Source organism: Physella acuta, unplaced genomic scaffold, assembly GCF_028476545.2.
Source record: "Physella acuta isolate Inbredline_101_S28 unplaced genomic scaffold, ASM2847654v3 ptg000378l, whole genome shotgun sequence".
Classification (NCBI taxonomy): Eukaryota; Metazoa; Mollusca; class Gastropoda; family Physidae; genus Physella; species Physella acuta.
Window position 1 is genome coordinate 160,267 of NW_026731897.1, and position 13,971 is coordinate 174,237.

The 13,971-nt window shown below is 35.3% G+C and overlaps 1 protein-coding gene across 1 annotated transcript; it reads right to left on the bottom strand.

Annotated features, from left to right (window-relative positions):
- Positions 1-1,881: 1,881 nt before the first annotated feature.
- Positions 1,882-11,406, bottom strand: LOC131941951 (metabotropic glutamate receptor 1-like). The gene is made up of 5 exons (XM_059301585.1): positions 11,173-11,406; positions 10,560-10,692; positions 9,589-9,737; positions 3,899-5,404; positions 1,882-2,535 (listed from the first exon to the last, which is right to left on the bottom strand). The coding sequence occupies exons 1-5, from the start codon at positions 11,404-11,406 to the stop codon at positions 1,882-1,884; spliced, it is 2,676 nt and encodes an 891-aa protein (XP_059157568.1).
- Positions 11,407-13,971: the final 2,565 nt, after the last annotated feature.

The window sequence follows — 13,971 nt, forward strand, 5'->3', positions numbered from 1 at the left end:
TGTAGATTTTTAAACATAAGTTTAAATCTTTATCTTGTTGATTCCTTTAAGTTTTAAATTACTCCGGAAGTAGACCATTACAATGTTTTCGAATTTTAATTTTTTTTTAAATTTTTGTATAGCCCAGTTTCTTTGGAAGTGATATTCAAACTTCTCTTTGTTACCATAAATCGCTCAAAATAGAAATCTATACACATAAACGAATACAAAATATATGACGTTTTGTCAATCTTACTGAAACGGTACTCAAATTATCGGTATTTTAGAATCAGAAAAATGAATTAGAAACCACTTCCAAATATCCTAGATCACTCAAAAATGTAAGCAAAGAATAGGATTGTATACTTACAGTGGCGTAGCGAGGTCGGGTGTCACCCGGTGCGGTACTTAATGGTGTCACCCCCCCCCCCCCCCCAGAGGCGTTGCGACCCTTCCCGGGGACAAACTTTCAAGTTTTTCGATTTGCACCCCCCCCCCACTATCAAACGTTCGATTTGCAACCCCCCCTCAAGTTTTTCTCTATATATTTTGCTATTTTTTGCCTTGGTGTCACCCCCCTAAATGGTGTCACCCGGTGCGGTCCGCACCCCCGCCCCCCCCCCCTCGCTACGCCCCTGTATACTTATATATATGAGATTCCGTCTTCCTAAAAGAAGGTACTCTGTGTATCGTGTCCTCGTTAAAGTCACGTTGAGTACCAGTTCTGTTTACCCGAAATCGTGTAAAGGAAAACAAAACAACTAATGAGATAATCCAGAGGCGTAGCGAGGGGGGGGGGGGTGCGGGGGGTGACACCATTTAGAAGGGGGGGGGGACACCAAGGCAAAAAAATAGTAAAATATATAGAGAAAAACTTGAGGGGGGTGCAAATCGAAAATTTGAGGGGGTGCGTGCAAATCGAAAATTTTAAAGTTTGTCCCCGGGAAAGGTCGCTACGCCTCTGGAGGGGGAGGAGACACCATTAAGTTCCGCGCCGGGTGACACCCGACCTCGCTACGCCACTGAGATAATCTATTTCTTTTCAGGGGAATTCTTTCCGCCCAACGGTCAAGTTATCGGCCTTTGAGAAACGAGAAGTTGAAAAATTTAGGCTTATGAAAAGAACTCAAAAGTTGACACATGAATGGAAATGTTTAAATAATACTTATACACGACATGTGGTCACCCCAACTAAAACAGGTACTCAACCCAAACACTCCCACACACAGACACAAAGACAACATGGCGAAACTATGATTTTTTTCGACGAGGACGGTATAAAACGTCGAGATTTGACGAAATATCGCATCAATTCTTGCACACTTACAATGTCTTATTTACTCCATATAAAGTAGTGAGGTGTATGTAAAACGCCTAAATCTCTCAATGTCTCACTAATTACGATACTTCCTATATTCCCTGTATAGTACAAAGTAAAAAAAAACAAACTTTGATAAATGAGCATTATAAAGAAGAAACTAATAATTTACTTTAAAAATATTAATGCACGTCGATTTATATTAATAGGAGTATAACTTGTTTTTGAGCAGCACATATATAATAATATCCATTCTAATTAGTATTTTTGTACTGGAGGATTTCATAACATAAGGTAGCGGCAAACCCTTTTCATTATGGCTTTATAAATAAAGGTGCATTACTATATTTAAAGAAAATATATTTCACGAGCTATTTTAGGTGCACATATAAACGTTTATCGTTCTTATGCGGAAAACTCTAATTTTACAGTTTAGGATTATAGCCGATTTATTAAAAAAAAGAATAAAAATTATTTAGAACATATTAATAAAATTCACAAAATTATGTACAAAAAGTAAGCTAAAAATTCCATAACATTCAGATGTATATTTCCCGAAGCTATACATTTTCAAAAATTTGAATTCAATTTTGAAGAACCGGGGGTCCATTCTCCGTAGGCTCTGTAGGCTCTGTAGGCTCCGTAGGCTCCGTATGCTCCGTATGCTCCGTACGCTCCGTATGCTCCGTACGCTCCGTATGCTCCCTATGCTCCCTATGCTCCGTTCGCTCCGTAGGCCGTTCTTGTGCTTTTACATTCACGGTGCTGACTTTCACACCTACTTTAGTGTGTACTATGATTTTACTGTCTCGAAGCTCCACGCGTGTTTCATATACTTTGCTTAGCTTTCTATTGGTCAGCACGTAGTACAACCGAGGGGCTATCAAAAGCGCGAGGGCTGTAGTGTGATTGATGATGATTGCTAGGATGATGTAGTAGATACGAATCTGTAGCCGGTAGGACATGAAGTAGGCGGGGATGAACGACGCCCATGTGGTGACTTTGATTGTTAGGCACATGGAGAGGAACTCGCTCTCCAAGTAGTGGAATTTAAAAGTTCGGTACCGAGAGATCAGCAGCATGCAGGAGGTCAGGATTAGTATGGTTTGTGTCAGGAATAACAAAAGGTGGACTTGAGGAAAGATGCAGACTTCCTCGACGTAGTCAACCAGCTGAGAAGGCTGTTGCGACACCATCTTGACAGGGAAAGCGTAATGCATCATCACTATCGTAACGGTCTGTCTCAGGGAAGAAAGAGATAAAAATTTACGCAACACAAAATGTATAGGCCTACATGTTTACACATTTTTAACGTGCCCTGCTTTTAAAAAGCTTCGTCTATCGCACACAAATATACAAGTAGAGCAGCCACACACATGCAAAGATTAGCCTCACACAGAAGAAGACCACACACCCACACACACACAAGAAGACCAGCCCCACACAGAAGAAGACCACACACATACACAAGAAGACCAGCCCCACACAGAAGAAGACCACACACATACACAAGAAGACCAGCCACACACACACAAGAAGACCAGCCCCACACAGAAGAAGACCAGCCCCACACAGAAGAAGACCACACACATACACAAGAAGACCAGCCACACACACACATGAAGACCAGCCCCACACAGAAGAAGACCACACACACACACACAAGAAGACCAGCCCCACACATAAGAAGACCAGCCCCACACAGAAGAAGACCACACACATACACAAGAAGACCAGCCACACACACACAAGAAGACCAGCCCCACAAAGAAGAAGACCAGCCACACACAAAAACCAACCACACGTACAAGAACAGCCACACACACGCATACACACACTAAGACCAACCACACACAAAAAAGACTAGCCACTCACACAAAAAGACCAGTGACACACACACACACACACACAAAGACAAGCCTCACACACACACACAAATAGACTAGCCACACACACACAAAGACTAGCCACACATACAAAAATTAGCCACACACTTGAAAACCATCAGCACACAAAAATCAGCCACACACACAAAAACCATCCACACACAAAATCCAGCCACACACGAAAATCAGCCACACACACACACAAACTAAACCACACACACACAAACCAGCCACACACAAAAATCAGCCACACACACACATACACAAAACAACCACACATTGCAAATTTATGACTAGTCCGCTTTTGTAAAGCAAGTATTTGAAATGACACACCTAACGGTTTTTCAAATATGATTCACTAATTGAAATTATCGCTACAATGTCTAGGAATCATAAAAATCCTATATGAACAGTTAGGTCATACATATAATTTACATATTAAAAATGTATTTTCAAAGCAGTCCTTTGATTACTTTTGTAGATGAAAACACCTACTGATTTCAGTTTATAAGCTCAATTTATTGAAATATTTTTAAAAATTAAAGTGAATAACTCTTTAAAAATTAGGATATTTCACAGATACACAAATAGCTTCTAGTTACTAATTAGTCATGCCCAGTTAGTTTATTATTTAACTATAATTAGAAATTAAACTACCTATTTCAACTGCTTAGCATGTCTTTTAAATTTTACTTAGAATATTTTTTATACTTGCCTCAAATATAGCAAATACAATTGCTGCGCTGATCTCAATATCTCGAATAAAACGTTTTCGATGGTTTTTTCCGCTCGAGTATAAGAGATCAAAGGTTTTTATTGCCATGCTGATGTAAAGTGCGTTAAAACTGATTTCGAACAGGCTTAGACCGATGCAGCAGCTGAGCGTTCTCGGTTGAAGAACGAGAACAGGTACTGCCAGGTACCCGGCTGCTATGGCGGAGATTTGACCGTTGGCGATCACAAAGTGAAATCTGGTTATCATGAGAGTTTGTTTTTTAGTATAGTAATTATACTGCACAATCAATGTAATCGTTAGGAGAACTATGGATAGAATAATCAAAAATTGGGATTTTAGTGAGTAGAGGTCGACTTGTGACACTTCAATTAATTTACAAATCGTTTTCCTTCCTTGCTCATATGACGGCCAGTACAGGGCCGGGCATTTCTCGCAGTTGGTGCCGTTGGCAGTGACGATTTCGTAATGGCTGCACTCAATACAGTTCCAGCAGTAGCGAGAGTAGTAGGACCGAAAAGAGTTCCCCGGACATTCGGGTTGGCAATGTTGTGAGGCCAAAAACCTTTCTTCAGGCACGGCGAACCCTTCAAAGTCCATGTGTGCTAGAAATGTCGTCTTCTCAGCATAGTAATCGAACCTAGAAATCTCAACGACTTTACGGCTGACATCATTGACGATCGACTGGAAAATAGATATCGACGATACTCGAATTCTATCTGTCTTAAAAACAAAATGACCTTGGTCCGTAAAGGACATCACGCTTTCGATGCTTGCAACCATTTCACCTCTATTTTGACGGAAGCAAGACATCGCCTCTTGTTTCGATTTTCCATGGCAAAATGTTTTTAATAAAGAAGACAATGCTCTGGCATATATCTTAACAGTATCGAATATATCCCCAAAGGGTATCGTATTTAGTATATTGCTGTCTTCAGTTATTCGTTGAGCGCAAGCCTTATTAAAACATTTATAAACTTTTTCATAAACGTCTATTAGCCAAGGATCTCGCGGATGTTTTACATCTAACTCCGACAATTGTTCTTTTAACCCTGGAACAGGATAGGCCGACGCTGCTAAAACTAGAAAGCCTTTATTTAAATTTCCATAATACAGATCGTATAAAAAGAAATTGCATCCTATAATGATAATAGAACCTTCTAAACCCGAGCTATTCACAGCCTTAGAAATTTTCTGTACTAATGTGTTTCGGACGAAGACAACGATAACGTAGACACCGAAATGTTTGCGATGGTAGAGAAGCAGGCTCTCGGCGTCTACATCTTCCCTTACGCTAGAGATGACAGCTATGGACAAGCCATGCGATTTGTACCCATTGTTCAACAGTCTCAAACAACCTATCCCGTAGCTTGATTTTTCAGCAATCACGGAGAAGTAGAGCCAACGTTTTATGGCAAGGAACTGCAGCAAAGCTCTGATGTGTTGCCTCTGTGCGCTTGTAAGCCGAAAAAATGTTGGGTAATGGACCTGTCATTGGAAGATTAATCAATTAGTGTGTATTCAAACAAAACATTTAAATGTAATACCAATGCAATAGACAGACCCTTTCACAAAGAAAGTAAATAGTGTGGGCTAATTGAGTAATTAAAAGTTTTGTGCAACAGTATCTTTGTGGAATTAAATACATAGCGTTCAACTAGTGTTTGTTATTTTTTTTTTGATGGTTCTAAAACTATTATTATTGTTAGTTGTTAAAATGTACAAAGAACCGATTTTGTTCAGGGTTAGCTTTTTACGTGATAACATTTACTTTTGGGTAATAAAAATACAGCGGTTTATAAGTGCCTCGGACGCCTCAATTTAGAGGTTTAATATCATTGACGTGAATATTATGACGATATGTTTTTGTATAACCCTCAATATGCTAGAGATTCTTTAGTTGAAATCTCATTGACGTGAATATTATGACGATATGTTTTTGTATAACCCTCAATATGCTAGAGATTCTTTAGTTGAAATCTCATTGACGTGAATATTATGACGATATGTTTTTGTATAACCCTCAATATGCTAGAGATTCTTTAGTTGAAATCTCATTGACGTGAATATTATGACGATATGTTTTTGTATAACCCTCAATATGCTAGAGATTCTTTAGTTGAAATCTCATTGACGTGAATATTATGACGATATGTTTTTGTATAACCCTCAATATGCTAGAGATTCTTTAGTTGAAATCTCATTGACGTGAATATTATGACGATATGTTTTTGTATAACCCTCAATATGCTAGAGATTCTTTAGTTGAAATCTCATTGACGTGAATATTATGACGATATGTTTTGTATAACCCTTAATATGCTAGAGATTCTTTAGTTGAAATCTCATTGACGTGAATATTATGACGATATGTTTTTGTATTACCCTCAATATGCTAGAGATTCTTTAGTTGAAATCTCATTGACGTGAATATTATGACGATATGTTTTTGTATAACCCTCAATATGCTAGAGATTCTTTAGTTGAAATCTCATTGACGTGAATATTATGACGATATCTTTTTGTATAACCCTCAATATGCTAGAGATTCTTTAGTTGAAATCTCATTGACGTGAATATTATGACGATATGTTTTTGTATAACCCTCAATATGCTAGAGATTCTTTAGTTGAAATCTCATTGACGTGAATATTATGACGATATGTTTTTGTATAACCCTCAATATGCTAGAGATTCTTTAGTTGAAATCTCATTGACGTGAATATTATGACGATATGTTTTTGTATAACCCTCAATATGCTAGAGATTCTTTAGTTGAAATCTCATTGACGTGAATATTATGACGATATGTTTTTGTATAACCCTCAATATGCTAGAGATTCTTTAGTTGAAATCTCATTGACGTGAATATTATGACGATATGTTTTTGTATAACCCTCAATATGCTAGAGATTCTTTAGTTGAAATCTCATTGACGTGAATATTATGACGATATGTTTTTGTATAACCCTCAATATGCTAGAGATTCTTTAGTTGAAATCTCATTGACGTGAATATTATGACGATATGTTTTGTATAACCCTTAATATGCTAGAGATTCTTTAGTTGAAATCTCATTGACGTGAATATTATGACGATATGTTTTTGTATAACCCTCAATATGCTAGAGATTCTTTAGTTGAAATCTCATTGACGTGAATATTATGACGATATGTTTTTGTATAACCCTCAATATGCTAGAGATTCTTTAGTTAAAATCTCATTGACGTGAATATTATGACGATATGTTTTTGTATAACCCTCAATATGCTAGAGATTCTTTAGTTGAAATCTCATTGACGTGAATATTATGACGATATGTTTTTGTATAACCCTCAATATGCTAGAGATTCTTTAGTTGAAATCTCATTGACGTGAATATTATGACGATATGTTTTTGTATAACCCTCAATATGCTAGAGATTCTTTAGTTGAAATCTCATTGACGTGAATATTATGACGATATGTTTTGTATAACCCTTAATATGCTAGAGATTCTTTAGTTGAAATCTCATTGACGTGAATATTATGACGATATGTTTTTGTATTACCCTCAATATGCTAGAGATTCTTTAGTTGAAATCTCATTGACGTGAATATTATGACGATATGTTTTTGTATAACCCTCAATATGCTAGAGATTCTTTAGTTGAAATCTCATTGACGTGAATATTATGACGATATCTTTTTGTATAACCCTCAATATGCTAGAGATTCTTTAGTTGAAATCTCATTGACGTGAATATTATGACGATATGTTTTTGTATAACCCTCAATATGCTAGAGATTCTTTAGTTGAAATCTCATTGACGTGAATATTATGACGATATGTTTTTGTATAACCCTCAATATGCTAGAGATTCTTTAGTTGAAATCTCATTGACGTGAATATTATGACGATATGTTTTTGTATAACCCTCAATATGCTAGAGATTCTTTAGTTGAAATCTCATTGACGTGAATATTATGACGATATGTTTTTGTATAACCCTCAATATGCTAGAGATTCTTTAGTTGAAATCTCATTGACGTGAATATTATGACGATATGTTTTTGTATAACCCTCAATATGCTAGAGATTCTTTAGTTGAAATCTCATTGACGTGAATATTATGACGATATGTTTTTGTATAACCCTCAATATGCTAGAGATTCTTTAGTTGAAATCTCATTGACGTGAATATTATGACGATATGTTTTGTATAACCCTTAATATGCTAGAGATTCTTTAGTTGAAATCTCATTGACGTGAATATTATGACGATATGTTTTTGTATTACCCTCAATATGCTAGAGATTCTTTAGTTGAAATCTCATTGACGTGAATATTATGACGATATGTTTTTGTATAACCCTCAATATGCTAGAGATTCTTTAGTTGAAATCTCATTGACGTGAATATTATGACGATATCTTTTTGTATAACCCTCAATATGCTAGAGATTCTTTAGTTGAAATCTCATTGACGTGAATATTATGACGATATCTTTTTGTATAACCCTCAATATGCTAGAGATTCTTTAGTTGAAATCTCATTGACGTGAATATTATGACGATATGTTTTTGTATAACCCTCAATATGCTAGAGATTCTTTAGTTGAAATCTCATTGACGTGAATATTATGACGATATGTTTTTGTATAACCCTCAATATGCTAGAGATTCTTTAGTTGAAATCTCATTGACGTGAATATTATGACGATATGTTTTTGTATAACCCTCAATATGCTAGAGATTCTTTAGTTGAAATCTCATTGACGTGAATATTATGACGATATGTTTTTGTATAACCCTCAATATGCTAGAGATTCTTTAGTTGAAATCTCATTGACGTGAATATTATGACAATATGTTTTTGTATAACCCTCAATATGCTAGAGATTCTTTAGTTGAAATCTCATTGACGTGAATATTATGACGATATGTTTTTGTATAACCCTCAATATGCTAGAGATTCTTTAGTTGAAATCTCATTGACGTGAATATTATGACGATATGTTTTTGTATAACCCTCAATATGCTAGAGATTCTTTAGTTGAAATCTCATTGACGTGAATATTATGACAATATGTTTTTGTATAACCCTCAATATGCTAGAGATTCTTTAGTTGAAATCTCATTGACGTGAATATTATGACGATATGTTTTTGTATAACCCTCAATATGCTAGAGATTCTTTAGTTGAAATCTCATTGACGTGAATATTATGACGATATGTTTTTGTATAACCCTCAATATGCTAGAGATTCTTTAGTTGAAATCTCATTGACGTGAATATTATGACGATATGTTTTTGTATAACCCTCAATATGCTAGAGATTCTTTAGTTGAAATCTCATTGACGTGAATATTATGACGATATGTTTTTGTATAACCCTCAATATGCTAGAGATTCTTTAGTTGAAATCTCATTGACGTGAATATTATGACAATATGTTTTTGTATAACCCTCAATATGCTAGAGATTCTTTAGTTGAAATCTCATTGACGTGAATATTATGACGATATGTTTTTGTATAACCCTCAATATGCTAGAGATTCTTTAGTTGAAATCTCATTGACGTGAATATTATGACGATATGTTTTTGTATAACCCTACTATTTATCGTTTCCGGTGTGTTTCACTTTTTTATTCTACTTATGACTGTCAGTTTAGAATTATAATATTTTACCTTGTCCGACAGTTCGTCTTCGGAAGCTGACGAGCTGATGACTGGCATACTAACGGCTCCAAGAACCGACGAGAGTGGTATCGTAGTCGAACTGGACTCGGTACCTACCATTCCGATTACATCGAACGATCTCAAATAGCCAGGGACGTCTGTGAGAATATAAGATTAAGTTTGGGGTATAATTGTAATCACATGTTTTGAATTTGTTAATGGAACTAGGATCACAATAACACAAACCTCTATCATCATATGCTGTTAGATTCTACATATTAACACACACCTTTCGCATTTTATGCTGTTAGATTCTACATATTAACACAAACCTTTAGCATCATATGCTGTTAGATTCTACATATTAACACAAACCTTGTGCATCATATGCTGTTAGATTTTACATATTAACACAAACATTTTGCATCATATGCTGTTAGATTCTACATATTAACACACACCTTTTGCATCATATGCTGTTAGATTCGACATATTAACACAAACATTTTGCATCATATGCTGTTAGATTCTACATATTCACACAAACCTTTAGCATCATATGCTGTTAGATTCTACATATTAACACAAACATTTTGCATCATATGCTGTTAGAGTCGACATATTAACACAAACCTTTAAGCATCATATGCTGTTAGATTCTACATATTAACACAAACCTTTCGCATTTTATGCTGTTAGATTCTACATATTAACACAAACCTTTAAGCATCATATGCTGTTAGATTCTACATATTAACTCAAACCTTTAGCATCATATGCTGTTAGATTCTACGTATTAACACAAACCTTTTGCTTCATATGCTGTTAGATTCTACATATTAACACAAACATTTTGCATCATATGCTGTTAGAGTCGACATATTAACACAAACCTTTAAGCATCATATGCTGTTAGATTCTACATATTAACACAAACATTTTGCATCATATGCTGTTAGATTCGACCCATTAACACAAACCTTTATCATCAATTAATGCTGTTAGATTTGACTGGGGAATGAAGCGAAGGGCTTGCAGAGCCGATACGTTTGCTTTCTCGCAGTTGTCCACGATCACATAACCTAATTGTAAATCACTACGAACTTCTCTCATCTGAAAAAGAAACAAAATACACGAGTCAATTTTTTAAAAAGATTGGTTTATTGTACTAAAGTAAAATAAAACGTCAAATTTTATTTTATTTTCCTTAGTCTGAGTATGTGTTGTGGTGTAATATATATATATATATATATATATATATATATATATATATATATATATATATATATATATATATATATAGCAGAGCATGTTTGAAGATGAGGTTTTGTTTTGGTATTCACAATAGGTGGAAAAACAAATAGCATTTTCGATACTAAGAACATTTAGAAGGATATCAGTACAGCAAAGGTCAACAACACATTTGGAAAAAAATTGTTCCATGTATTCAGTCATTTTGGGGGTTATTTAAACCCCTTTAAATTATGCGCAGAATTAAACCTGAAGCGATAAAGCTGATGCCAACAGGACACAAAGATAAAGTAGACTACAAATGTATATTTTATATTTCATTATATCTCAAATTTTGCCCACCTTGTTGACGACCTCAACTGCATAGACCATTGTTCTCATCATAATATAAGGGATGCTGTTCTCAATATGTTTGCAGTCGACTGTCACACCAAACGATCCTCCGATTAGAAAGTCCCCTGGCTTATAGAAATAGACATCCTTCAGGTCCCCACCATAGACGTACTGGTCTGAGTAGTGGGGGAAGTTGAGCATTAGAAACAAGCTGGACAGGACTGGTGTAAGTGTATGGAGCATGATCAAACTTGATATCTGTTAAAAAAAAACATATTGATATTTTGAATTATAGTTGTTCTAGTTATTTTCGTCAGTTAAAAAATTAGTTTAAGATGCTCTAGGCTGTTAAAGTTTTGAATTTTTTCTTCCAATCAGTGGAGACCCAACATGTTTTAACGGTCAATGAACCTTAATAATGAATCGCAGCTTCTGTTTCGCTACCCTGTCTATTTAAAGGTCAATACAACTACAATGAAAAAACTCCATTTTGCGTATTAATTGTAGTGCGCTAATAATTAAATAACAATGTTTTCTTTTTACAAAAATAACACTAAATACCGTCTTTCATTTATTGAATGGAATTTCTTATTTCATTTAGCTATTAAAAAGTTTATCAACCCAATATTTTAAAAATTAAAATTTTGACATTGAAACTTGATGATTTAAGATTTGCTTGCATGGAAAATGAATGTATCATTTTGTGCATTTTTGTAAAAAAAATTCTCAGTTCCACTTTTTGAAAAACAAACTTTAAGATGACTATCTTAGTTTTTATTTGAATTGAACTGGTTTCTTTAGCTATTCTTTATACACAGACCAATACAATTTTAGAACACTTGAACATAATTTCTGATTCTTCTTCTAAAGAAGTGCTATTGCTGTGATGGTTATTTTTAACTAATTTTTTAAATGTGCAAAATTAATCTATTAGAAGACTAACCTACAAGTTTTCTCTTTATGGAATTTGTTTACGCATTCCTAGATATATTTCAAATTTCAATGTAAATAACATCAAAAACGGCCGTCATCATCCATGTCAAAGGTGAAATTGTTGATACTTTTTCTCTATAATTAAGATTACGGCTTTTAAACTAGATGTAGATCCAGATCTATATAATATAGATCTAGATCTAGATCTACCAACATGTAACACCATAAGTTTTGGAAATAAGATCTTTGAATCACCCATAAATCACCCACAAGGAAATACTATATTAGTACCCTGGTGTATTATAACCATTCAACCAATGGCGTATTTAACGTTATAGAATTTTAATTGAAATCTAAAATTAAATCACTACTTAACTGATTGTACATAATTTAAACAGGAAATATTGACATGAATTAATTCAAGCAACTTTCCGGCCTCGATTGCAATGTGAACAATGGTGCACGTAAAACATTTAATAGGAAATTTCCATAAATTATTATTTTGAATCGAGTGTGTAAATTTTTACCAGCTTTTACTTACGGGGCTGGGCTCCGTAAAAAACAACTTTTTAATTAATGAGCTGTATTTTTTAAATTGTGCATTTAAGTTGGAGTACTTCAATTAGATATTTGTATGCATTAGGGACTCTTCTGAAAAAAATTGGTTGCCATGGCAAAAGCGGCCATCTTGGAAAATCAACTGTTGGTTGAGGTCTTGAAGCTAATACATTAACATGTATTGATCCTATAAACATTGATCCTTCAAATAGAGTCCAATGGATAGTTATTCTAAAAGAAAACACCGTAGATTTTTTTTTCGAATTTTCTAAATTTTGTTTGGTGACATACCATTTAAATTAATTTCAAAATGTATCTAGCCGCCTCTCGCGCAATGGACTTCGATTATTTTTATTAGAAGAATTTTGCCGACAACAGCGTGTATTTGGTTGCAGGAGAAAGAGGACTCGGCTTTCACAGTGGATTAAAAACAAAGGGAAAAAGAAATACAAAAGCGTGGGATGGTGTCTATAGAATAAAGATAATCCAACCGCAGCTACAATAACCTTTTTACAAAACAACCATCAAGTCAAATATGCTAGAAAACTCATTGATTTTAAACTATTAAAAAAAAATTATTATGGAAAGCTGTGTGTTTCTAAATGTTGTGCAGCTCCCCCCCCCCCCCCTCGCGGGGTCTGGCGGCATAGTAGTTACATCCCTGGTAGGGATAGAGGTAAGGATATGTATATGGATGAGGATTGGGATAAATTAATGTTTATGTTAGTGTTTTTTTTTTCTGCTGGAGGTTTGTGTTTGCGGTTATGTTCCGAGTAGGTTTTAAGGTTGTATACATGTACCTACTCGTCCATACTTGCATTAGACATTAATTGATTATTTTACAAAACCCCAGGCAGCGCTAGGTGCATACCGCTAGTATATTCATAGTTTTGTAGCCCAATTGTGGCTAGTTTAGTCGTCTAAGACTTTTGTACCTAACGTAATTGTATCGTCGAAATAAATGCATTTAGACCAGTGGCGTAGCGAGGTCGGGTGTCACCCGGTGCGGCACTTAGTGGTGTCAACCCCTAGAGGCGCAGTGACCCTTCTCGGGGACAAACTTTCAAATTTTCGATTTGCACCCCCCCCTCAAACTTTCTATATATTTTGCTATTTTTTGCCTTGGTGTCCCCCCCCCTGAATGGTGTCACCCGGTGCGGTCCGCACCCCCCGCCCCCCCCCCACCCCACCCCCTCGCTGCATCTCTGATTTAGACTATATCGAAGGTTTTGGAGCTGGCGTTCTGCCTGTTGAGATTACTTACAATGTTATTCTAATAAAAGAGAAGAAAATATTTCTGTGAAGAGGCTTCTATCA